Source organism: Herpailurus yagouaroundi, unplaced genomic scaffold (genome assembly GCF_014898765.1).
Source record: "Herpailurus yagouaroundi ecotype Mexico unplaced genomic scaffold, PumYag 182, whole genome shotgun sequence".
NCBI classification, from domain to species: domain Eukaryota; kingdom Metazoa; phylum Chordata; class Mammalia; order Carnivora; family Felidae; genus Herpailurus; species Herpailurus yagouaroundi.
In genome coordinates, this window is record NW_024412413.1 from 54,064,428 (window position 1) to 54,091,786 (window position 27,359).

At 45.4% G+C, this 27,359-nt stretch overlaps 1 protein-coding gene across 4 annotated transcripts in view; it reads left to right on the top strand.

Moving 5' to 3' along the window:
• PPM1H (protein phosphatase, Mg2+/Mn2+ dependent 1H) overlaps nucleotides 1-27,359 on the top strand; it is a 265,584-nt gene that overhangs the window by 117,544 nt on the left and 120,681 nt on the right. For all 4 annotated transcript variants that reach the window (XM_040491534.1, XM_040491535.1, XM_040491532.1 and 1 more), the window contains exons 3-4: nucleotides 12,859-13,203; nucleotides 22,599-22,711. In XM_040491534.1, coding sequence (XP_040347468.1) covers nucleotides 12,859-13,203; nucleotides 22,599-22,711 — 458 coding nt within the window. The remainder of the gene's footprint in view (nucleotides 1-12,858; nucleotides 13,204-22,598; nucleotides 22,712-27,359) is intronic.

Consider the following 27,359-nt stretch of genomic DNA (forward strand, 5'->3'; position numbering starts at 1 on the left):
ATTATACATCTGAAACAAATATAATGTGTTTGTGTATGTGAATTATACTTGAATAAAGAATTGTTAATTAAAAATTTTTTTAAAAAAAATTTTATAAAGGGACTAATTTGCCATTCAGAAACAAAAACCAAACTTACAAGTGTATCCTGCATCTTACTGTCTCATAAAATGAGGAATTGAAACAAAGAAATCAGCATTTCATGTAGTCAGATCCTGAGGAGGAAGCAGTGCTCATTTAAGTACATGAAATTAAGCATTCTTTCCTTCTGGGACACACAACATCTTAGCAATTTAGTCAAAAAGAGGTATGGTAAAACATAAAGTATGCTGCAAGGGCATGATGCCGAGCACACAGCACCAGAGGCTTGGGCCCTGGCAATGACGTTCATGAAGTTCCTCCAATCTCCTGCATGTGCTTGGTCATTAGCTTTTCTCCCTTGGCTGTGTTACCCTGAGCATCAGTACTGGGGATTTCAGTCAAGCACTGTGGATGAAATGCCTGAAACACATCCTTTAGACTCTGAATTATCATCTTCGTTGTGATACCTTGAAAACTGGCCAGAAACTATGGATATCAACCATATAGTAGCTTAGAGTGGGGAATGAGAAGAGTATGGCAACTCTCTGATGGCCCAACGGGAGTGGTCCTCCTTCGGCTGGAAGAAAGGAAGGAGGAAGAAAGCACATCCTGTGCTCGTATTAAGCCTTGTGTAAAATCGACCATGGGATTTAACCCAAAGTGGGATTTCCACCTTTCCTGGTACTCACTTCCTATTGTGCACATGGCCCGTCCTTAGATTTTCTGAATTCCAGAACTGTTTGGTGTAGGGGAGGGAATGCGTGTATCGAATGAGCTGAGTTGCTTTTATCTTCAGGGAAGACAGGTAAGAGGAGACACCACTTATTTCCCTTGAAAACTGTCTAGAGTAGCCGTCTCCAAACCATCTAGTTGAAGACCATTGTTTGAGGGGCACCTGGCTGGCTCAGTCTGTTAAGTGTCCCACTTCAGCTCAGGTCATGATCTCCCAGGTTGTGAGTTGGAGCCCTACCTCGGGATCTGCGCCGACAGCTCAGAGCCTGCTTGGGATTCTGTTTCCTTCTCTGCCCCTCCCGTTTGTGCACGCGCTCGCTCTCTCTTACTCTCAAAAATAAAAAACATTTTAAAAACTTATTTTAAAGAATATGACAATTTCTTGAGTATGCACTCCCAACAAATTTAATGATGTATTTAATGATACGTAACTATACTACTAGATATCCATACATATATTTAGTAATTATAAAAATATATTAAATATTTTTAAGATAATTTAAAGGCAGTAAAGATGAAAAGACAACAGTTTTTTTTTTAATTTTTTTTTCAACGTTTATTTATTTTTGGGACAGAGAGAGACAGAGCATGAACGGGGGAGGGGCAGAGAGAGGGAGACACAGAATCGGAAACAGGCTCCAGGCTCTGAGCCATCAGCCCAGAGCCTGACGCGGGGCTCGAACTCACGGACCGCGAGATCGTGACCTGGCTGAAGTCGGACGCTCAACCGACTGCGCCACCCAGGCGCCCCGAAAAGACAACAGTTTAAAATAACAACAGCTACCAATCATGGGGTTCTTATTATATGCCAGGCATTGTTCTATTTTCCCCACAGTAACTTATTTATTGTCTTGCCAAGAGCAAAGACTTCATGTTCCCATTAGCTAATACCTCAAGGCAGAATTCATCATGAACAATAGCAAGTATAATTCCATATTTCATCTGTCTCTTTGAGCATGTCAGATACTTTTGATTAGAATGATGATTGCTGTTGTTAGATGTGACTAGATTTTCATTACTTGGGGTAAGATGTGCCAGCTGTGACATGTTCTTATTTGTCATGTTTTCCATCTGTTTCTATGCAGGAAATTTTTTAAAAACCTGTTGTCCACTTGGTGAGGGATGGTTTAGTTAAAAACTTAGTCATATAATGCACAAGACCACTCAGTTGGGGGCACACATATCAAGCAATGAGTTACAATATGCCAAAGCCAGTGTATGCGTGAGGGCACCACTGTTCCATGCTTGAGACAACACAAAGTTGTATGTACTTACACACCACGTGAGGGCGCCAGTGGCAGTCTCTAGGAGAAACTGGCAAAGCTGAGGTTCTTCTCCAGCTTTAGGAGAAAACACATGAAAAAAATTATCATTTTCCTCTTACATGCTAGCTGAGCATTTTTTTAACTCCCCCTAAGCTTTGCGTGCTCCGTCGTGGGGTGGGGGTGGGGGGGGTGGGGGAGGGCTGAGAAAGGGCTTATACACAGTTGGAGCCCCGTGCAGGGAGTAAGAGTGGAGGGCCCTGGCATCTTCACACGGATCCACATGTGTCAAGCCTCATTCCTTGGTTTTCTTTGTGTTTCCTGCCTCCCATCTCAGCCTTCTCTTAGGCTCCACAGGAAATGTCTGAGGTTTTGTCTAGAATCTCCCCTTTTTTTGTGAGCATGCCATGGGGGGGGGGGGGGCTTCTCCACCGCCTTCCAGATGACTCACAAAGGCTCTTTTGCCTGTGGTTCCTCAGAGTTGGGGTGCCGGTTTTTGGCACCCCTGATAAGCTGTGCTGTAATTATCCCTGACCCTGAATGGACGCAAGCTGCTTGTATCAGAAATTATGTCCGTAGCTGGCTCAGTAGCTACATTTCTATTTGGAGCAAACTTCTATTTGTTCAAAGGCCCAGGGAGCCCTTCCCAGTTAGAACTCATTAATGTAAGTTCTGGCCTTCTAGATGATCATGAAAATGGGGAAAAGGAAATAAGCAAATATTATAAAAATCGGTTTCTACAACTTTTGAAAAAGAAGGATGTAACACTGGGCCCACTTCAGTCCTGGAAGAGAAACTGTGAACTGTAAGCTCTCAATTGGTCACCTTCCGAAATCTTCCTTTGATTTGGCTATAGATCTATTCCCGAAGAGGGATTGGGAGTGTGAGTGTGTGTGTGTGTGTGTGTGTGTGTGTGTGTGTGTGTGTGTGTGTGTGTGGTAAATTACATACAAGACTTCTCTCAATTTTTTAAAGCTTATTTATTTTTGAAAGTGAGAGTGAGCACAAGCGGGGCAGGGACAGAGAGAGAGGGAGACAGAGAACCCAAAGCTTACAGCACAGAGATGGAGAGAGCTTGAATTCATGAACTGCGAGATCATGACCTGAGCTGAAATCAAGAGTTGACTGCTTAACTGACTGAGCCACCCAGGTGCTCCAAGACTAATTTATTCTTTTTTTTTCCTTTTTTTTGGGGGGGGGGAGGGGGTGCAGTAAATCAGAATGCAACTGGAAACTGCTTCAGAGTTATTCTTTTGTAAGATGTAAACGATTGCTGCAAAATTTAAGTGTGTGGTAAGTCAGGAAAGGGCTTGATATTGGTTTTCTTAAAGTGGAGCGAAAGCAAGGTAGACATTTGTCATGATATTAGTAATTTTGAAACATATTGTGTCCAGAGCATGTTACTCTAAATTTGAGAGGGTTGATTTTTCAGATGTAGAACTTTGATCCTGGGCTGGTACCCCAGCAGCATTTTACGATACTGCCAGAGATTAATGCTGGGCCACTTGTCAGAAGCTTTGGTGATCTTCTGGGGGTGATGGCCCAGGATGTGTACGCAATTACAAATAAGCTACAAAGTAAAATAGTGCTGAAGTGCTAAATGCTACAGAGTAACAGAAGCCAGGGAGATAATGACACAAACTTGTATGTACGAGGAAATTGGAAAGATGACTTAATTTGGACTTTAAAGGACTGGGTTCGTATTGTGGCATTACCACATAGCAGGACAGTTACTTAACTGTGTCCTGCTTAAATCATAGGTAAAATGGGATAATGATGCCTGTTTTATGATGGTGTGGTGGTCATGAAACGTGGTGGGTAATCATTAGGTGTCTGTAGAACTTAGATTTCTCATAGGGGAAGTAATTTAAGAAGAATAGAAGTAACGGAAGCTGATGAGCACCTCATCTGGCCGAGTTGAAAGTAAGGAGCTAAAGTGTGCAGCTTTGTCTCCCTGGTTATAGGGACTCTTACTGCTCCCTGCCTGCACATATGCCCCCAGGCCACTTAATAGTGCCAACTAGTTACTATTCTAGTTTTGTTTGTTCTTTTATATGCTGGACACTGCTATACATCTTATTATTTTAAAAATTATATGGGGGCGCCTGGGTGGCTTAGTCCGTTAGGCGTCCAACTTCGGCTCAGGTCACGGTCTCACGGTTTCTGAGTTCGAGCCCCGTGTCCGGCTCTGTGCTGACGACTCGGAGCCTAGAGCCTGCTTCAGATTCAGGGTCTCCCTTTCTCTCTGCCCCTCCCCTGCTCATGCTCTGACTCTCTCTCCCTCTCAAAAATAAACATTAAAAAGGTTATATGTATAATTAACCTTTGGTGTGTAGTTTCAGAATTTGAAGCTATGTATAGATTCAGGTAAGCATCACCGCAATGAGGGTACAAAATTCCCATCACTACAGATCACTTCCTCACATTATCTCTTTATAGTCTCTTTCCCCCTCGCATACCCCGTGACTGTCTGCACATTTAATACATATTATCCACTCCTGTGGCACCACACACTTCCCCTTCTAGCACACTTGTGATTACCTGGTCACGTTCTAGACTGTTAGCCTCAAAAGTTTGGGAACCATGGCCTTTTCTTCTTCTGTGCTATGTCCCCAGTGCTCAGCATAAGCCCAGCACCTAGGAGAGGAGACTCTGAGACATGTATTATGAATGAATCCTTACTGTGTCCTAGTTTCATCTTGTTCTTTAAATAAGGAAACTGGTGAGAGGAGTTAAGAAATGTGCCCCAAATCACATGGTAGTAAATTCCAGAACCCAGATTTGTCTTGATTTAAAGTCTGTGCTTTTTCTGTGCTAAGACATATCACAGGAGATAGGATTTGTTTGTATTCACTCCTTTGAAAGTGCATATAAATTACCCAGCTTTCAAAATGATTCTGGTGGGGCACCTGGCTGGCTCAGTCAGTTAAGCGTCGAGTTTGGCTCAGGTCATGATCTCTCGGTTTGTGAGTTTGAGCCCCGCATCGGGTCTGTGCTGACAGCTCAGAGCCTGGAGCCTGCTTGGGATTCCGTGTCTCCCTCTCCCTCTGCCCCTCCCCTGCTCATGCTCTCTCAAAAATAAATAAACATTAAAAAATTTTAAATAACAGTAACTTTCAAAGTTAAAAAATAATAATCGTGATACGTTGGTATACTGACACCAGTGACAAAGTTACCTATGGACCCTTAGATCGTGTAAAACTCAAAATCCTGTGTATGTACCTGTGTATGTATAAAGTCAAAATGTTACTCTCTGAGCTGATACCCAACTGGAGAGAGAGTCCTTGCTTGTAAAGTGACCAAGCATGTGGGGGGTGTGTGGTGATGGTGGGTGGGTGCAGAGGACGTTGAAAGGAGCTGTGGCCTTGCCTTCCCCTCCCTTCCTCTTCTGGTACCTTTGCTTGAGTCAGGCAGGTGGAGAACACAGCTCTGCCTGTTCCTACCAGCATGCCTTACTAGCAGTAGTGGGTTGGACATCCCAGTAGGGCACAGGAGCTGAAGAAAGTGTGTGGTTTTCAACAGTTCAACCCTCTGGGGAGAGGAATACGGTGCAACTTTGCTTGCTTGTTTTTCCTTTGGGGGAAAACAAAAAGCCTCCATGGCTTAGAAGAGAATTACATGCGTGTGTGTTTCAACCTGGTCCTGTAGGGCGATGGGGCTCAGTGAGTCAGGTACAGCCAGAGAGGGCAGTGTCTTTTCCCTTTGGTTTCCCTGGCAGACCTGTGAGATTCCCAGGGCCTAGGGCTAGGCTGCCTAGATCAGGACCACTGACAAGGAGCAAGGGAGGGCATTGGAGAGGGAGTAGCAACCAGATCATGTGGGGCCCATAAGCCATGTGAACCTCTAGGAGACCCAGGGCACTGGGGAGTCATTGAAGGTTCTATTCTGTGCGGTGACGAAACAGAGATGTATTTGCAGTTAAATTGAAGATTTTGAGACATTTTAAAAACACTGTGTTCACACTCCTGTGATCTTGCAGACCTCCCCTGTAGATTCACTCCTGATGTTCACGTAGGCCCTCAATGCTGGTGTGACATTTAGGAATTGTTTTTTCCTCAAGGTTCTCAGATCAGACTTTATGCACCAAACCATACATTCCTACCTGATGGCATGTGATGGCATTGTTGTGAATGAAGAAGAGGGTGAGGGTGAAGGGGGTCCTTGTATCCTTTTCAAAATAAATTCATGGCACATCCTGTCTGATCGTGCCACTTTCAAAAGTAGATCCGTGTTCTCTGTTACGATCTTGATTCCATTCCAGACACCGTACAGCCCATTGCAGCCTCATCCTGATGTTTGCAATGTCTTGTGAAATCATTAATCTCCTCTCCAGGCCCATTGATTCCTCCTCTCTGCCCTCTTTGCCTCAGGACAGTTCTCTGTGAGCCTCTCTAATGCTTCCGTCTTGCAGTGCACTGTAGAAGGCCATGGGACTGGCACCTCTTAAGCCCACTGTCACCTTGCTCTTCGGTACAGAGGCATTTCAGATTGAAGCTCCTTGGTCTGCCCTGACTCCAGAATCCCACCCCAACCTGACCAAGCCCTCAAGGTCGGTCTTAATCAGGCCAATGTCCACATGGGCCACATAGAGTCCCCTTTTCACCTGCGTTGCCTGACCATTGCTCCCTTTTTCCAGAATATTCTTTTAGTTTATCACTGCTCAAGCAGGTGATCAGACAGACATGCACAGTTTGATGAATGCTGTGGTAGGGCTGGGCCCAGGGTGCAGTGGGAGCTTCCTGGAGGAGGTGATACTTAAGATGAGGACTAAGAGATAGGTGGGGGCCAGGCAAAGGTTGGAGTAAGGTTACTCCCCATCCCCAGTGCCCTCTCTCGCTCCTTGTCACCCGTCCTGATCTCGGCAGCCTAGATCTCAGGCCCTGGGAATCTCACAGGTGCACCAAGGAAACTACTGTGGTTTGTGATGAGCTGCAAATGCCATGGCTTGGTGGGTGGGATTTGGAGTGACAGAACGGGAAGAGAGAGACATCAGGGATGGCACCCTGGGGGCTCATAGACTGGAGGAGGAGGTTAGGCTGGCTAAAGCAGTATGGTCAGATACTGTGTTTTAGAAAAAAATAACTGGTTACAGCTCAGGTTGCAGAGGGTAGAAGCAGATCATAGTGGCAGGTGTTCATTAGAGCAAGTGTTCCCTCTGGGATGGGAAGTGTGTGTGTTGGGGGGTGGGGGTTCAGCTTAGCATAGCACAGGGGTTGATGGCTCAGAGTGGGGAGCCTGCTCCCAGCTGCTTTCCTTAATAGGTGGGAACTTCAAACAGTTACACTCTCTGTCCTCCCTTTTCCCTCTCTATAAAATGGCAATAATAACCACACCTCCTAGAGTAGCTACTCATAGGATGGATTGTGGTAGGATTAAGTGAGCTAATATCTGTAAAGCATTTAGAATATTGCCTGCCATGTAAGGTTTGTTAAAAGATGGGAAGGGTTCTCTAGCCCTGTAACTCGATGTTTCTGGGACTGTATGGTCTCTGAGGCTTTCAGAGCTGTCTTGGCATCTAGAGTATGTGGGGAGGGCCTGCTTTGTGGTTGTAGTTTCCCAAATAACATATCGCTTGCTCTAAGTTTCCTGCCATGCTCTAAGTTTCCTGCCATAGAAGGACACTGAGGATTTTGAAATCTCTTGATGAACTTGGTTTTACCTAGTTCAAAGGCTTTCAAAATGGTTTTTTTTATTTAAAAATTTTTTTAATGTTTTTATTTATTTTTGAGACAGAGAGAGAGCATGAATGGGGGAGGGTCAGAGAGAGAGGGAGACACAGAATCTGAAACAGGCTCCAGGCTCTGAGCTGTCAGCGCAGAGCCCAACGTGGAGCTCGAACTCACAGACCGCGAGATCATGACCTGAGCCAAAGTCAGATGCTTAACCGAGACACCCAGGTGCCCCTTTCAAAATGGCTTTTTTTAAAAATGTTTGTTTTTTAGAGAGAGAGAGAGAGAGGGAGGGAGGGAGGGAGGGAGAGGATCTGAAGCAGGTTCTACTGACAGCATCCAGCTCGATGCAGGGCTTGAACTCATGAACCGTGAGGTCATGACCTGAGCCAAAGTGGTCTGGTTAACCAACTGAGCCACCCAGGCGCTCCTCAAAAATGGTTTTAAATAGTTGAAGTCTTTTGTCCCAAATCTTTTGCAAAACCCTGATGTTTACAACTGATAAATCTGTGTTGCTCTGGTTGAATTAATAGAGGACTAATCAGTTAAACACCCACTTAACTTCCTCTTCCCTAAGATTCCCACTTAAGAACCAAGAAACACAGTTTGGATGCTGCGGGTCTGGTCAGTTCAGGGAGATGTAACTGACTCATGCAAAATCACATGGAGACCTGATGACAGATGTGAGACCAGGATGAGGGTTTCCTGACTGTTGAGTGGCCCCCTCTCTATTAGACCAGGGGTTCTCAGTTCTGGCTTGTCTTTAGAATCCCCTGGGGAGCTTTATAAAAGTTCAGTGGTAGGGGCCCGCCTTCAGAGATACTGGTCCCAGGTTAGTGCCTGCATCAAGGGCTAGATTTATTCCGTCTTTAGCAAGAAATAAACTCTTGGTGGAAAAAATATGTCTTATAAGTTTTAGCTGTGCAAATTATTAATTGCATTTTAAAAATGAGCTGTACCAGAGTTTCTACAACTGCTGTGCAAAGGTGTTCTTGAAAGCAGGGTGTCGAGTGCTTCTGGGCCCTGCTTCAGAAAAGCCCCGAATCAGGGTTTCTCTTGACTTGCTTAAAAATTGCCCATATCAGATATGTGTCAACTGGTTGCTGTTGCAACGCCTTCAGAATGCTTTGCCTTGTTGAAGGGAATGGCTGGATTACTTGTCAGAAATATTTCATAGTTGCTTTTTAAAAACAGTAGTAGCATTGGGGCCCCTGGGCAGCTCAGTTGGCTAAGCGTTCGACTTTGGCTCAGGTCATGATTTCACAGTTCATGGGTTCGAGCCCCGTGTCGGGCTCTGTGTCAGAGCCTGGAGCCTGCTTCAGGTTCTGTGTCTCCATCTCTCTCTGCCCCTCCCCAGCTCACTGTCTGTCTCTCTCAAAAATAAATATGAAAAAAAAATAGCATCATTATTTCACGGGGTTTGATCTTTTTTGATTCAAATTATGACTCTAGAAACATGATATGTTGGGTGTAACAGAATCTGTACCCGGACACGGACACAGTCATTCCTATTTCATCCCTCACTGGCTCCAGCCACAGCTTCCTTAAAGATGTTTGCTGAGTTTCCATTTGAATTGGGTGCAGAAGGACTTTGTGTGCGTGTTTTTCCCAGGCAGCCTCAGGACCTTTGGAGAATTAGATGCGATAAGCAAGAAATACTTTTCTTTTGCCACTTTCCCCTAGGTGTGAGGATATAATATGGCAATATGTACTTTACTAATGCAGCAGATGATGAGAGCTAGTGGGGAGTTTAATAACTGCTATCATTGAGAAGTAATGATGAGCATAAACAATAATCCAGGATGTGTGGAATGACTGTGCATTATTTCTATTGGTGACCAGTCACAGGAACTGCTCACCCCGCAGTGCTTTGTTGCCTCGCACTCATAATAAGAGGAAATGCTACATTGCAGAGGCTTGTGAAAATACAGATTCATAGACTGACTCCATTCTAGCTACAGATGCCCTAAATTAAGAACATTTTCCAAGAGGTTCAGTTTTATTCTTGGTAGATAGCCATTTCGCCTACTTGTAATTCTGTGTGCGTGTCTGTGTGTGTGTGTGTGCGCACGCACGCGTGCACGTGCACCCGCCTTCCTTATCTCACACTCCTCCTTCCTGCCACCCATGCCCCAACTCCCAGGATACTAGATAACACATACATCCTTTCACCTCTGTGTTCCCAGCTCCTGTTACAGAAACGAGCAACCGCGGCTTATCAAAATGTCACGAAGCCCACATGACACAGAGCCCAGAAGGCAGGCTGTTCAGGGCCCGTGCACCATCCCAAGCGAGACCCCAAGGGCTCGGGCTCCTTTAGACTTCCTGTCCCCCCACGCTGAGCTACAGCCTTCAGCCGTTGTTGCAAGAGGGTTATTCTGCCTCCCGGTGTTGCTTCTGTGACCCAGGCAGGAAGAAAGGTGTAGGGGTGAGGCAAAAGGTCAGGCCACTTGAGTCGTCCCTTTCATCAGGAAAATAATAGCTTTCCCAGAAGCTCCACCCAGGAGGCTTCCACTGGTAGTTCACTGGACAGACAGCACGGGGTCATACAGGCACACCGAGCTGCAAGGGAGTCCGGGCTGGTGAGGAGCTATGGCAGATACATGGCTGCCCCAGATAGAATCCATAGTGAGGAAGAAGGGAGAGTAGACACCAGGTGAGCATATACCAGAGGCAGCCACGTGACCTCAGCCTCCTGGTATTTTCCTCGACTGGCTGCCATATCAGCTCTCACTCCGTCCACATTCTTCTTGGCCTGTCTTCAGGGCCTGACTTCTTCCCCCGCTCCCCCAGTTCCCATGAATCTGTACTTCTTGAATATTGGACTTTTGGAGTTAGCAGGGGCACTGGACTCTTCTAGGGGAGCTTCTCAAGTTGGTGAAGAACAGAAGGTCAGAAAATGACTTCCCCAAGACCATACTGTTCTGGTAGTGGTAGAAGTGACACATGAGTGAGATGTATTACTTAGTTGCTCACATGGCATAAATTACCCTTTAACCTTGCTAAATCCCCACTCCCTGTAAGGTAGCTATCACCTGCCCTTATTAGGCAACCATGGCCCAAGGATGGTAAGTGACAGGGATGGAGTGACACAGCCAGTGACCTTGCTCTGTCTCCCACTCCCACTGATTGGCATTGAAGATGCCATGAGAGCTCAGATCTTGGAATCCTGACGTCCTTGTTCTTTCTACTGCCCTCTGAGTGGGAATCTCCTTCCTCTGTTGTATGCTGCTTTGAGTCATTCATTAGTTGTTACTGCTTGAATTTGAATGCCTTTTTTAGGGTGGTGTTCACCTTCTACTGACATCCTCACTCTCACTCTCCTAATCCTCACAGCACAGCTTGAGTGATCTTTTAGAAACATAAATCAAGTGCGTCATCCCAAGCTCGGTCGATGACTTTTTGTTACTCTTAGGCTAAAGCCAAGGGCCTTCATGTGTCCTGGGTCTAGCTGCCATGTCCCTGTCTGGCCTCATGTCTTTCCTGCTTCATTCCTCTGTTCAGCCACATGGCCATGGTTCAGTCTCCTCTCGCTCTTCATGCACCTTCCTCCCACAAGGGCTTGGCACCTGTTCTTTCTACTACCTGGTGGTCTCTCCTCTCATTATCTTGTGAACTTCCAACAGTTCTTAGCCTAGCCCTCATGTCCGCAGGAAGCCTCCTCCAAAGTGCCCCTCTGCAAGCTGGCCTCATACACCAAGATCCAGAATTGGGATCTTATGTTTGTTTGGGTGATTATTTGATCAGTATCTGTCTTCCCTACTGGATTATGAAGATCAGCCCATGTCTATACCTCTTGCAGCCAAGTTTTTTCTCAATATCCACTCTGTGCCTGTCACATAGGGACACTCAGTATTTGTTGACTAAAAAACAACTATTTTATCTCAGCACATGGCACAGAATTGAATGAAGGCAAAATTTAAAGGGCACCATGGAGTAATGGCATATGTCACCATAACTATACAGTATCTTCCAGCATCGTTCCAGGATAGACCAAAAGAACTTTATTGAATCACTTTAGCTTGAAAAATGATTCAATATTGCTGTGGTACAGATAAGCTTAGTAGTCACAAGTCGTCACAATAAAACCCTACCTGTTTTATTACCTATGCATCTTACCTATTGAATAAATTAAGCTCTTATTTTTCTATAAGATTTTTTAAAGTTTATTTTGAGAGACAGCATGAGCGGGGGAGGGGCAGAGAGCGAGGGAGAGAGAGAATCCCAAGCCAACTCCATGCTGTCAGTGCAGAGCCCAATATGGGGCTCGAACTCAGGAGCTATGAGATCCCGACCTGAGCCGAAACCAAGAGTCTGCTGCTTTTACTGACTGATCTTACAGTTAAGATCTTAGGTACATGTAATTCAAACACGGTTCTTAAAAACGTTCATCTGAAATGGTCTAGAAATAACTCAGACTAAATCCATGGTAGATGAGCGACCATGAGGAACGCGTAGCTTTGGGGTAGGGAGAGGAAACAAAGATGCTGTGTACCAGCTGGGAAACTGAGGGAGGCAGGAAATAAGGAGATTTGAATTGGCTGCATCTTAGACTCCGTGTCTAAGGAAGAAAACATGTTCTAAAAATATAGGATGTAGACCAAAGAAGATGGGGCAAAATTATCTGAGAGTGAAAAGGCTCTAAAGGGGAAAAACGGGTCTGCTTATTTCCCCTTGAAGAACCTGCAAAAAGAACTTCACTTTCTCCGGAGCCTCGAGGCCAAGGTTGCTCTGGGGTTGCGAAGAGAGGTGAGGCTTACGGGTTAAAGCTGGACTCCTCAAGACTTCCCTCTTGGCGTGGAGTTCTCTCTCAAACCCCTGCGCATCAGATTAAAGTGGATCTTGCCCCAGAGTGGTAACCGAGCTTGCCTGGAAGCCCGGCCTCTCCCCCAGGCCGAGAGGCAGGAACCCCTTCACCCCTTGGGCGGCGGGTAGCAGCAGTGACAAGTCCGGGACCACTTCCCTGAGTACCGTTGCCATGTTTCGACCCCCCACCATCGGCCAACCCAAGACAGAGGACCGAGGTGACGCACTGAGCGCCAGGCCTTGCCGCACCAGTGTGAGCCTGGGGCGGTGGCCACTGCCGTTCTCACTCCCTGTCGCCTCCCTCCCCCAGGAATCAGAGGGCGTTTCCTGTCACTACTGGTCGCTGTTTGACGGTCACGCGGGGTCTGGGGCTGCCGTGGTGGCCTCCCGCCTGCTGCAGCACCACGTCACGGAGCAGCTGCAGGACATCGTGGAGATCCTGAAGAACTCAGCGGTCCTGCCGCCCACCTGCCTGGGCGAGGAGCCCGAGAACACGCCCGCCAACAGCCGGACTCTGACCCGCGCAGCCTCGCTCCGCGGAGGCGTGGGGGCCCCGGGCTCCCCCAGCACCCCGCCCACGCGCTTCTTTACGGAGAAGAAGATTCCGCACGAGTGCCTGGTCATCGGGGCTCTTGAAAGTGCGTTCAAGGAAATGGTAGGTATCGCGGAGGGGCCCGGGGCGGCAGGGGGCTGGGGTGGAGGGAGAGAGAATCCCAAGCCTTCAACCAAAGCCTTGTTTCTTGGAAGCTTCCCTACGACGGGTCTCTGACCTGTCCTCTTGTTGTGGGACGCCGCTTGGGTCGTCTCCGTTCGATACTCCATTCCCAACAGAGGTTTGGCACAAGGACAGACTTCCTTGCATTGAGTGCTGGCAAAAATGAGAACGATGGAAGGAGGGATAGCTACGAGCTAACAGGCTTTTTTTTTTTTTTTTTTTTTTTTTTTAATTTTTTTGGGACAGAGAGAGACAGAGCATGAACGGGCGAGGGGCAGAGAGAGAGGGAGACACAGAATCGGAAACAGGCTCCAGGCTCTGAGCCATCAGCCCAGAGCCCGACGCGGGGCTCGAACTCACGGACCGCGAGATCGTGACCTGGCTGAAGTCGGACGCTTAACCGACTGCGCCACCCAGGCGCCCCGCTAACAGGCTTTTTAAATGTACCTACGATTGCTTCTCTTTCTGCAGACTCCCTGATGCCAGCTGGTGGTACAATGCCACTTAACTGAAATGTGAGCCTGGTTGCTGTCTTATACGTGTGTAGGAATCACAGGTGTTTGGGGAAACAGCTTTTAGTAAAGGGCTCCAAAGTACCTTTCTTGTACCAATCTGATCAGAGGACAGTTCTTTTACGGTGATTACCCATGTGGTTCTTAATGCTTAAAAAAAAAAAAAAAAAAAAAAACTGCTGGAGGGGAATCAGGGGGTCACTATCTGAGAATTGCGTGTTTTACTGGGGAACATGGATTGTTTGTACATTTAAATTGGGACGTGTCTGATCAAAGAGTTTAGCCCCCTTCCCTCCCAGCCTCCGTCCTGGGAACACACTCCTGGGAACACACAAAGGGAAAGCACACAAAGGGAGAATGCGCAGCTGCTCTCACAGTGTCCCCTGTTGTCCCTCCGCCTGGTGAGGGGCCACCCCTCGGTGCCACCCCCTTCCCTTTCTGAGCTCACTTTCTGCTGAGGCCGTTATTGTGGCTCCAGAGATTTTTCTTTCCTGAGGAACAGCCTGCGTGCAAGTAAAGAGCAAGGAATATTGAGAGATGTTCTAAAGACGGGAGTAGAGCGAGCGTGCCGTATTATCCTAAAACCCCAGAGAGTCAAGTGATGACCAGCTGTTCAGTGAAGCAGGAACAGGTTAGGAGCAGCTCCGCAGAACGGAGCATGTGACACAGCACAGTCCAGGATCAGTCTGTGTGCGAAGGAGGGGAGAAACGTAAATAACGTTGCACAGCACCACCCATCTGATTTGTTTTCAAGGCAAAATGCTTCCTGTCTTCGCACCTCTTGTTTGCACCCTGTCCTCACTTTAACCCGTCCCTTCTTTGGTCAGCGTGCATCTCTCCTTGTTGTGCAGATGTTTACCCTTTGATTAGCAGGTGGCTTAAAATGCATCTCTTTGTCAGGAGTATATGGTAGCCTTCGATCCCAAGAAAATCATCGGGAAGCTGGAAAAGACTATTCAGGGAAAAAGGAATCAAGGTAGTAAAATTGACTCCTACGCGGCTCTGTATAAAATCTCCCTCACCAGCTGTCACAGAAGCTGTCTAGAGACCTCGATGTTCAGAACGCTAAATATTTAATTGAGGTAAAAAATGTGACAGTAGGTTACTCTCTTAATGGGAGGGAAAAAAATCCGCTTACGTGACAGAAGTGAAAAACAAAAAGACACGTGGGGTTCTTCATTTCCTTCTGTAATTGCTTATGCCATGGGGCATCTTTTACTTGCAACTGCTGTATTCCCACTTCTGTCCACTAGAGGCCAATGTCACTTTGAGGCAGGCCTCCCCACTGGTCTCCAGCTGCTTCTGCCCATTAATGCCTCAAGGGTGCTAGTGACCACTTTCCTGGAAATGAGAGGGTCATTCAGACAAATACTTAGTCAAGGGCCTCATTCTTGTCTTTTAAATGTTTTCTGCTTTTAACTAGCCAGTTAAATTGCCTGCAATTTTTACCCTGGAAGCTTCGTTGTAGGCAAAAGATCATTTCACTTTCCCATGTCATTCAGTCAGTAAATGAGGGATCAGAACTAACTCTACGCCAGGCCTAACTGGGAAAAGAGTACTGAACAAACTAGGCAAAGACAAGTGTTAGATGAGCAAAATAGAAGTGGGAAGGGCCTTGAGTGGAGAAATGCAGGGTGAACTAGGGGCCCTATAAAGAGATGAAGTGAAGGGGTCCCTTGGGGCAGTAATGCTGGGGATGGGGGCGAGGAGGAGTAATGCAGACAGAACACAGGAGGCCGGTTCCAGGGAAACTACATCAGAGAACCCACATGGGCCTAAGGCAACGAGCTGATGTCAAGGGTAGGAATGATGGATGTGAGGTGAACTGGAGAGGTGGTCGGGAACCTACCTGTGGAGGCCCCGGTGCGCCACGTTATGAATTTTTGGCTTTAAGTCATATCTGTTTTTCAGTTCCTCCCAGCATGCAGCTTCCTCTTCACACTTCAGTTTTTGTCATATTGTCTCTCTAGTCGTCAGTATGCCACAGGCCTACCTGGACTCTGCCCCACCTGCTTCACCTATTAAATGAGAAGACTCATCGTTCCTTGGTTCGCAGGGTGCTTGGTTCAGCTAGGGACTGAGCCAGTTAATGTCGGTTGGCCCAGAATAATTATTAATATACTGTCCCCTTTTAGTCTTAAAAGCGTCCCTGCTTGGATAATGTCTTATGTTTACCCTAATTGCAGAGAGATGCTCTTGTTTTTTCTTTGCTTCATCAGGGACTTGAGGAAAAATGGACTCTAGTATCATAGAAACGTGCCTGACTTAAACATTAAGTTCCTTGCCGTGAGCTTCAGAACCCACAACACAGAAATTATACAGTGTACCTTCAATTTAATGGCCTGGAAGGCCATTGCCAACTTGTATAAAATACTTGTTCCCTTGTCCCTTTTCAATATTACATTTTTAATGTCCTATTATTTTGTTTGTTTATATTTAATTTTCGAGAGAGGGAGACAAAGAATCCCAGGCAGGCTCTGTGCTCTGAGTACATGATCTCATGCATGGTGAGATCATGACCTGAGCTGAAATCAAGAGTCAGATGTTTGACTGACTGAGCCACCAGGTACTCCTCAACAGGATATTTTTGAGAGTCCATGTTTGAGGGCAAACTGGTTTTTTTGAAGTGCCCAACGTGCAGCTGATTTCCTTATCTCGTTGGCCTGGCCTTGGTGGATTCTCCTCTGGCCTTGCAGAGTGGGGCACGCTGGGAATTTCCCGGCCATTCCTAAATTTTTCCCTCATGGTAGCCAGCTACTTTCTAGCTTTCCTAGTTCTCAGTATCCTTAAGGTATTTCAGGTTCTGTGCTGTGCTGATCCTCTGTAATAGAAAGAGTCGGTATTAAATAAGATTCAATTATTTCAGCTTTGTGGCTCTCTTACTTTCCCTCACACTTTTCATCCCTAAAAATTCCCCAGGCCCAGCATCTCAGCCTCACATTTGCCTTGCTGACGACACCTTTGCAGCTACCCTTCCTGAGATTCAGAAGTAACTTGCAATATCTTTACAGGCACAGCTTGCCTTTCACTTGGGGTTTTGCTTTATTTACAGCAGCTCAGCAACATAGAATCAAAGATCTTCGGTCTTTCTCTCTCTCTCTCTCTCTCTCTCTCTCTCTGCATTGTCCTTCTCAATTAGTAGTATTTATTGAGCTTCTATTTTATAGCTAGCATTCTTCTAGACACCATGGGAGTCTAGAAATAAAAGGTTAGACTATATGTCTGGGGGCATTTGTTAGCCCCACATTATATGCATATAGAGATATATAACATCTCATTTATTTTGATGCTTTAAGTAACATTAAGTGGGTTGGTGACATGTTGATACCGATCTGAAAGAGAGGGTCAGGTAAAAGATTTAGAAACCCCAAGCCAGAATAAATAGTACTTCTTTAGAGGAAAACGTAGGTCCTCGTTCCAAAATACAGACTACCAGAAGTGAAAGATAAGTTCTGAACAAGCTATCGTCTCGATAACAGTTTCATCAAATACTGTAAGCTTCTTTGAGGGCACTGCTTTTCCTTTCCTCTTTGATCCTCTGGTTGCCTGACGCAGCATGCGGCTTGTGGTGAAGGTGACCTCTGACCCCTGGCCTCTAATACTTACTGTGCTTGCCTGCTGAGGCACGTTTACCCTTTGGCCCCCTTATTGTATCTCATCTTGGATTTTTCTTCACACTGAGAAGGCTGTGTAGTCCATTCTTCCTGTGTCCACTATGGAAAAATGAACCATGGTTCCCTTCTAAAGGACCAGAATCTCAGGAACTTTCTGACCGACTTCAATTCTGCTTCCCCACAGTGCTTTGTAACGATGCCTCCTTGAACAGCTGAGATTTGCCACCGATTGTGTTTAGGCTGTTGCTGGGCCCAGGATGATGGATGAGGATAAGATAAGGTCTTTTAGATCCTGGGGTCAGTCTTCTTGCTTCCGCAGCCTCCCCAAACAGGACTGCATGGCCAGCCTTTCAGACCCATGAGGGGAATCACTTCCATTGTTGGTGGAGTTGTGGGAGACCACTGCTCTCCTAAGTCAGCAGAGATGAGCCTTTTAGCCTGCCAGCTATAGAATTTGAGCTCTGGACAAAGGCAGGAGGAATTTCAAAAATTCTGTCCTCTTTCCTTTTCAGTGCCGGTATAGAAGTTTGGTTGTTAGGAAGGAAGAAAATGGCAATATTTTTGTTGTAGAACTACCATACATCCTCCTGTCACTGAGTTGATGATTGGAAATAGCACTCAGCTTGGATTTATTGGTAAAAACCTCATTTCACTATTGTGAAAAAGAGGATAAATGCAAAGCTTATTTATAGCTTATAAATCCTAGTGTTTTCAAATATTAGCATATTCATCGTAAGTTATGGACCTGCTTTCTTAAACACATGTCTTTCTGTGTTTGATAAGCTAGAGTTTTGTTTTGTCTTTGTTTTGGTAGAACAGGAAGTTCCTCCTAGAAGGATTGAGCATGTGATTCCACAAACAGCCAGCAGGTGGCAATATGAGGCAGTATTGGTTTTTTCCTTCCTCATTGCCTGGCTGACAGATTGGCTTGTTCCCAGAATAAATCAAAATCAGACCCAGATACTAAAACCATGCAGAATCTTATTATTTGTGACTGACACTATTAGCAATGTGCTCAGAGCCGTGTTTTAACCCATCTATGGGGGAGCTGCCAAGTCCTGTTGAAACTACCCAACACTCGCTCCCTTCTGTTGTCTCATGTTGCTGTCCTTTTGCAACCTGAAATTGGTAGGAAACAAAGAATGGTCCTGAAGCTGCATCATCCCTGGGACTTTCAAACCAAATTATAACCATCCCGAGCAATATATTTTCTTTCTTGCGGTTCTTTCCTGCTGAATTAGTCTCATTTCACACATCTCTGCTACTTCCCTTCATTGCCAGTATCCTTCCTTGAAACAAAAAGAAAATTAAATCCCAAGTCTTTAAAAATTGGATCCGTTCTTATGATTTAGAGATAAATCTGGCTTAAACGTAGTATTTAGACAGACACACAACACAGGATAAATCAGTCCTACTAAACAGAAGGGACTGTTTGAGCCATCTTGAGCAGTCTGCAGGACCCTTGACTGAGCAGGTAAAACAGTTATCTTGTTAATTGAATATTATGAGTGTGTAAATTGGTCTTTTAGATTACACTTGAAAAGGAATGATAGTATATGCATGTGTTTTGCTGGCAAGTTATTCTAGAGTTATGTCTTGGGTCTTGTTGACAGCTAAAATGGGGAAATACTCCAGACAGGTTCTTGTTTAGCACAAAGGAGTGGGCAGTAATTCCCAGGATTTCATTGATTTTTTTTTTTAAATACCCAAACATGAGGGTTTACAAAATAATAACTCTACATTTTTATGTATTTTTAATGTAGCATGTGGGAAGCTTAAGCTAATTGGAAAAGTTGAAGGTTTGAAGGGTAGTTAATTCAGCAGTAAATATCCTTATTGACTTCATTTATCATGTTTGATCTGGTAGTAAAAGAACCATGCAGATGGTCCTTTAATGTTCCTTTCAGTACTAAGATTTTGTGAAACATCTTTTAAAGAGGAGTAGGTGGTGTAGGAAAAAAATAAATGTGCTATTTTGGCTTCTAGGGAGGGGAGGGGAAGCACTTATTTTTAGAATATGTTCTAGTTACACCCAGTTTTAGAAGAAATAGAAGAGTGTATTTTAATGTCAGCGAATCCTTCAGGGGGATGAAGTCTGTGGAAACACATCTTTCAAATCCTAATCACTGTGATCGCAGAGAGCACACACATAATTCACGTGTGTGTGTGCACGCAAGGACATCTGCACGCACACACATGCACGTGTATATTATCACAGAAGCGGTGGGGGGTGATAGAAGGGTAAACCTATTAGAGTTTCCTGAACAAAACATGGCTAGACTTTAGTCCACTGTTTATGTGACAGTGTTGCCAAACTTAGCATTCCTTATGCTGGGGGAGCTACAGAGGGCACGTAGTTGAAATATAGGAAAAGATGAAAGAAAGGATGAAGTCAATTAGAACAAAATGCTGAATCGCACTATTAACGTAATAGCAAGGGATTAATTGCGCAAGCTAGCTGTAACATCTTCCTCCAGATGAAAGGCAAATAGGCATTCTGCTGTAGCAGAAAATCGTGGTGTCGTACGTACACTCGTCTTGATTTTTTTAAGAAATAATTTCCGGATCAGAGTTTCTGGCAATGTTAACTGTGATACAGAACACACCTGTGATGCAGGATGAACTTGTTGGAGTCCCAGTGGAAATTTTTGCCATGGATGCTGCTTTCACTTGGGGTCTGTGTATCATAGCATTTTCTTTTGGATTGCACGAGTGATTTAAGTCTTTCAAGCATTATTCACACCCCACTCCATGTATGGCATGCAAGCAGCTGGGTGCTCAAGGGATTTTCTTAAATAAAAATTGTCTTTCATTCAGACATTAGGTATTCAAACAAATGTTGATTCTGGATATGAAAACATACTTTCTGTTAGCCCCAGCAGTTCCTTCCAGTATATTAAAAACAGTAGCATAGTCGTATTGAGTGTGGACTTGACACACCAGTGTTTATACGAATTTGGTGAAATATGTATCTATCATAACATCAGCTTTATTTTACTTATTTAAATGGGAGAGAAAGGGAATACATCCATCTGCAAACTGCTTTGTGAATAGGGTTGTTGGTTCTGTTTTTATGCATTGTTTGGAGGTTAAACAGACAAAACTTCTGACAGCTGGATGTTTTCTTTCCCTTTCACTTCCTTGTGACAGTCTCTTTGGCTGATCTTTGGCTGATCTTTGGCTGATACTCATGCTCCTTCTCCTCACCCTCGGGGCTCCTGCCATTCTTGTGTAGGTTCTGATAACCATTCATTCATTCTTGCCAATTGACTGCATCTGAACTGAAGCATGGGTTCCTGCTTAATTATCATCTTAGCATTTATTTCCATCCTAAGCTTTTCCTTTGTCAATTACAGGGAACACATTTTTCATGTCACGGAAGGGGTAAGGTGGTAAAGAGATAATTTGGACACCCAGGCATTTTTAAAGGTATTTCTTCATTTGCCCACTCAATAGATATTTATTAAACTATCTTTTTACCTGGCCTGGCATAGGTGTTGAGGGTCTAGCAGTGAGCAAGAGAAGTCTCTGCTGCCGGTCATGGAGCTTCTGGGTCTGGGAAGGATCGAGATGTCCAGCTAAGCCCCTCACACATAGCATCTGATTTCATCCTCACAGTGCTCATTTAAGAAACTAATTTATACACAATTCGAGTAAATTTGTAAGATCCAGTCTTCGAAGGCGGTCCTCATGCTGGACTCTCTGCAGCTTTTCTTCTCTTCGAAACTACCACGTCCCCCCACCCCCCCCACACACACATTCTTAACCCCTCCCCGTGGTTCTCCAGCCTTTCTTCCCCCTTCCCCCTTCCCCAGTTGATTCCCAAGTAAGTTAGTTTCTCCCAGATTCTGATTTTGTACTTTTTGTCTACTTCCTTTTTACCAGTATGCTGATCTTCATCTGTGTCCTTGGCTCAGGCTCTTGCCCTGTTTCCAGCTTTTCACTGGTGATTTGTTTGAACTTGTGTTACCACCTCTGGCCTCTGGAGCCGAGCGTTTGCTGATAAATGCCAGATTACTGAATTATCTCCCCTTTTCCAGGAGGAGGCTGGTTGAAGCAGCAGAGTTGTGACTCTGTGGGTTTCTAAGAACCAAAAAAGTGCCCCAGCCCCCGGTCTGCCAGGGGGACCCTCAGAATCGGCCCAGGCCCCATCTCCTCTCGTCCTTCTTCTCCCTCCCTCAGCTTCAACCATAGATTACCATGGAAGTGTTTGGCCTTATTTTAGCCAGCATCCAGTTTATTTTCCTAACTCCACTCACATTTCTGGGGTTAGGGTTTCTGGGGTCACAGAACCCATGCTTCTGTCACTGACCCAGAATTTCACAAAGACCTGTGTCTTGGATGATGCCTATTTGTCAAGAGAAGTCTTGGTCTGTTGTTGATTTTCTGGGTGTGGGGGCCTCAGTAGGTGGCAGGTGATAATAGGCTTTGGATGAGGAGAATCAGATTGAAATCCAAACTCCAACCAGGTAAATGTAGGCAAGTTACCCCCCTTCTGCCCCCCCACATGAAGGTTAATAATACGGTTATGAGGATTAGCTGAGACTATCTCTGTACGGTACTTCGCCTGACCTGGAAGAGGTGCTCCTTGAGTATCAGCTGTGGCTGTGAATGTGTGTCACACACACATTTGTTGTGAATCCATGGCTGTCGGACAATGAAGTCAGATCAGAGTTTGTAAGCTTCTAGCTTTGATGCATAAGACAGGGGGTTGGCTCCTGCCTGCTTTGAAGAGAGGACACAATTCTTCAAGTCACTTCTCTTATCTGGCTGCAAAAAGAAAGTATTTATTGGAGACTTTGGGGTTAAAAACATTGCTCAGGTCCAAGTAGTCGGCATTACCAGCCTATTTATTGTATTTCTCACATGGCAGGTCAGGCATTCCATACAAAGACTAAATTTTCCACAAGCTGGGGTATTTATTATTGAATGCAGTTGGTTTTCTTTTTCTCATTTTTGTTCTGATTAGATCCGTTTGCCATCCCTTGTTTCCTGTCTCTGGTCTGCAGATGGGCTAATAGACGACAGTTTTATGCCAGTGACCTCAGTGATTAAATGCTCTTCAGGTGGTAGAAAAGTATTAATGATTTTCTTGTCTCGTCTTTGAAGCACATCCTGACTCCGAGGGCTGTGTCAAGGGAATGAGGTTAAGAAAGCCTTTGATATGAGTTCCTGTACAATCCAGCGCTAACTTTGTTTTCTTCTCCAGGACCTACAAATAGAACGAGAGAGGAGTTCATATAATATATCTGGTGGCTGCACAGCCCTCATTGTGGTTTGCCTCTTGGGGAAGCTGTATGTGGCGAATGCTGGCGATAGCAGGTGAGCACATTCTCTGTCTGGTACTTCCTGGTCTCTAATGCCTTCCATAATTTTTATCTGTTTTAAAATAGTGATAGGCAATAAAATAACGCTGCTTGAGATTAGATATTGAGAAAGATGATCCCTCTCCATGTAAATAAAATGCATCTAAGATGAATCATCTGGCTGGTATTAAGAGGTAAAGGCTGTCTCGTACCTGCCCAGAGTAGCAGGTCACGTTTAGACCTGTGATTGATCTGTATACCTGGGATTAATACCTGTGGCTAATCTAAGCTGGTAGGATACAAATGTTTTTTGACTTCAGAACCTGATCTGCAGTAAAATCTTAGCAGAGGCATAAAACAGGAGAGGGGAAGGAGGAGAGGGCTTTAAATGAAGGAAGTGTTTGGAAGGGACTGGGGAGGACTCTGTAGCTGCTTCTACTTCTGCCCAGTGACATTGCTCCGTCCCCTCCCAGAATCCCATGAGTTTCTCCTTTTGTGCACAAGCCCTTAAAGGCTCTAGTCTCTTTTCTGGGCTCAGCTGACAGGAATTTTGGCCAAGAGATTTTGGTTAACCCCTAATCTATCCAGCATTATCAGGAATAAGATACATTTGGGTTTTATTTTAAATTACTAATGTGTCCTCACTTAACGCGCAGGGAATTTTAAACTTCTAGATTTTGTGGAAAGTGTTCTAATACGTATTACATACGTGTCTGTCCCCTTTGGTAACAACATAGGTTGGCTTTCTGCTAAAGACCGACTCTTTGTTTTGAAAGCAAAGTACTAGACTCTGTGCAACACGTCCTTAGAGGATGGGTGGTTTCCCTATGCAGCCTACAGTCTTAGGAGGCCCTCGTCCCTCAGTCCGCTGTCTCTGGGTCACGTGCCTCTTTGAGCGTCCCTGCTTGCCCTTGGCCCTGCTCCAGGTCTGTCCCCACTGCCTCCCCTTCCCTGCAAACCTCAGGTCATGGCCGAGGACTGACTCCTGGCCGAAGACCAACTCCAGTAGGCAGCAGGGGAGAAATTTAGCTTTGACTTCCATTTGCAAAGCAGGACAGCCTGAGGGAGTCTTCATTCCCTAGAGGGAATCATCCTTTGCTGGTCTTCCCACTGAAGATTCCAGAGAGTAAGGAGTGTGAACTGCCAAGGCAGCAGTATTTGGAGTTTGACAGTTGATGGCTTTTGAAGGTCTGTTTTATTTTAATGGGTATGTGGATTTCCATTAAACTCTATAAGCTATCACCATTTCAGCATGATGTTTTGCTGGGTAAATGGAAGTGTCTGTAAGATACCATGTTTATCCCGTGGCTTCTATTCCTCAATGTCTTGTCAGAGTCCCAGCAGGAGACAGACACCTACTCAGGTGGGTCAACTGAATGAAGCAGTAAAAGGAACCCCGCACAGGGGTCGGGCTGGGGGTGGGGTACTGGGGCTCAGAAAGACTTTTACACCTGAGGCCTGCAAGACCCAGAGAGGACTTGCTCCAGCAGAGCCCAGGAGAGTGGGGTCACGTGTGAGGGCCCCTGTGCAGGAGATACAGGAGAAAAGGGAAGAAATACTTTGACTTCTTTCTCTTCCATCCCCCACCTCCACCCTCGCCTCTTGCCAGGGCTGCCCCGTGGATGATCCCAGGTGGGAGCCAGGTGACAGGGAGCCCACGGAGTACTGGTCACGGAGGTCAGCCAGCTAGGGCATGCACACAGACCAGGGCGGCATCTCTGGGGGGGGTGGGGGGGTGGGGGGGGCAGCTGCAAGCAGCACCCCTGCTGTCTCCCCTTCCCTTCTCCCTGCCAGGGTTTGAGCTTCTTGCACATAGGAATCTTCCATCTCCAGGGGCCTTTTAAGACTCACACTGAGGAGCCGGCCTTTGGGCCTGTTTTTCTGTTCCGGATCTTGCATTAGTTTGGAGACAGATGAGCAGGTAAGGAGGTGATGCCCTTCTCTTCTGAGTGAGACTGAATCAGCAATTCAGCCGTTGCACTCATATCCACCCTTGGCTTTATGTCTAGTTCCATGCCCTTTGCAATGAGTTTGCTTTTCTAGCCCTTCCATGACTAGGGAGGTGACAGAGTGTCTTTCTCCCTGGGAACAGGCCCGCTCCTCATCTCAGGAAGCACCTCTCACCAGATGATCCCCAGACTGAGAAGAGAACCCAAACTTCTGGGCCTGGAGTATCTTCATGTTGGGTTATCCTCTTCATAGATACAGCTGCTCCCTGGGGCCTTCTCATTTTTGAATCTAGTTTTCTTCAAAGCTCCTAGCTTAACAGAGCTACTTACCCAGCCCGGCCTTCTGTCCTCCTTCCCGGAAGCTCCAGTGCCCTGTCCAGGATCTGCCAGTCTCCAGGACTCATCTTCTGGACTCTTGTCCCCACCATTCCCCCACCCACCCCTTGTGTTTAAAATGCCAATTTCTAGATCAGATCTTGAACTCCACATCTGTAAAAACAGTGGTGGTGGACTAAATAATCCCTAAAATTTCTGGCATTCCATGTATATTACCGCATGAGGAATGACACTTTTGGAAGATAAAGTGATGCCATACTTGTTGATTTTCAGTAATTTTTATTCTTCTTAGAGTCAGTTTTTGAAATCTCAGTATAACACAGGTTCCCATGTTTCTAAATGTTCGTAAAAGTATATTTTACAGGTTTCCAATAGTTTGAAAAGCCTGATAGTTACTTTTATCCTCATTAAAGCTATAAAGCATGCGTGCGTGCGTACACACACACACACACACACACACACACACACACACACACAAATTATCCTATGATAAAATAGCATCTTTAGAAACCTAATAAGCTAAATTACATATGCAGTGCTCAGGCTCCAGTATCTAGGTATGAATTTGGGGTTTTATGGCTGATCGGTTGGATTTGCTGTTCATGTATGGGTCATATGTCATAGAAATCTAAGAGCTGTATGAATTGTTATTTGTGTTCACCATCTGGAGGATAACCTATAGGACACATATTCATTAGGGTGCTATTTTTAGCTCTTGTATGAACAACAGATATTCACTATCTTCTTCTGTAAGATCATTGCCTAGTTTATGTGCCAATAATATAGGTATTTGAATTTACAAAAATAGTCAGTTATTCCCCAGAATCAACAACTGAGTGAACTTTGATCAGATTTACATAAATGTGGGTCCATCATTACTTCTGAGCAAGTAGTCATGAATCCAAGGGCTGAATTTAAACAGATGATTAGAGTTGACAGAGGTCTGTAGCAGTAGGGCCCTGATTAATTGCTATTTTTTCTTCTTTATTGCCAGACATTGGCTGTTGTATATTTACTTTAAATCTTGACAGGTTTTTTTTTTTTTTAATGTTTTATTTATTTTTGAGACAGAGAGAGAACAGAGCATGAACGGGGGAGGGTCAGAGAGAGAGGGAGACACAGAATCCAAAGCAGGCTCCAGGCTCTGAGCTGTCAGCACAGAGCCCGACGCAGGGCTCGAACTCACGGACCGTGAGATCATGACCTGAGCCAAAGCTGGACGCTTAACCAACTGAGCCACCCAGGCGCCCCAAACTTGACAGTTTTGAGAGTGAAAACAAATCTTTGTCATAGGTTCACTACCCCATTGTTATTCACACTCAGGGAAGGAGAAGCATTGTACTGGTTTGATTCGGAAGCTACTGGTGGTCAGGAACTATTTTCTGAGCCACTTAAGCACACTATGAACCATTTGATTCCCCATCAGGCACATGTATGTTGGCGGTTTTTTTCAGGAGGGGCTGCCTCCTGTTGTTGGTGGCTTAGTGGTTTTTGAGTCACTGACTCCCCTCCGTGTAGTATGATGCACCTCGGTCTACAGTGATGCCAGGTGACTAGTGCAGAGTTTGGGACAGACTTGCCTTTCTTTCCTCAGCGACGGGTGCACAGCCTGGAACAGATCTGCCCTTCTCTCCTCAGCCGAGGTAACTAGCTGTAGAGGAACACGCAAGAACTACTTGATGCGTGACAGTTGCTTTATTTTTCCTAGGCAAAGGCAGCCGACTAAACACCTAGGGGATCATAAGGGACTAGGAAAGAAGCAGATGGTGGGCGGGCTTCTTCTTCTAGCAAAAAAGAACTGGTCGCGTGCAAATGTCATGCAAAGCAATATGCAAGCTATCACCCATTGTGTTTGAGTCATTGGCTCCTTAGGGCTCGGAGGGATTCTTCAGTTTGAGAAGATGCTCTGACTTCATTTTAGAAGATGATTTCATTTTATTTCTATGGAGCTAAGGCACTAAGGAAGCAAAGCCGGTGCCACTTATTTGAAACAACGTCTGAAGGTTTGGCAATCTCAGTGGCACCTGAGACTAGGTGAACTCATTCAGATGAAAGAACATCGTTGAAGACTTGTTAACTTGATGATTGCACTCTTGCCAAATTTATAGTAATAGGACAAGAAGACATAAGTGCTAGGCACATGTTAAATACCGTAACATAATAAAGAATTATATCCAATTCTCTCAGTAATTTAGTGACAAGCAGGCATTGTTAATGTCAGATAGGTATACTGAGGCACAGCAAAGTGATTTCCCCCAGCTGCTAAGAAGCAGGGCTGCTCTCAAGCTCAAGGCTGGAAGTCAGAGTGCGACATATATATGTGTGTGCCATATCTATCTATCTATCTATCTATCTATCTATCTATCTATCTATCTATCT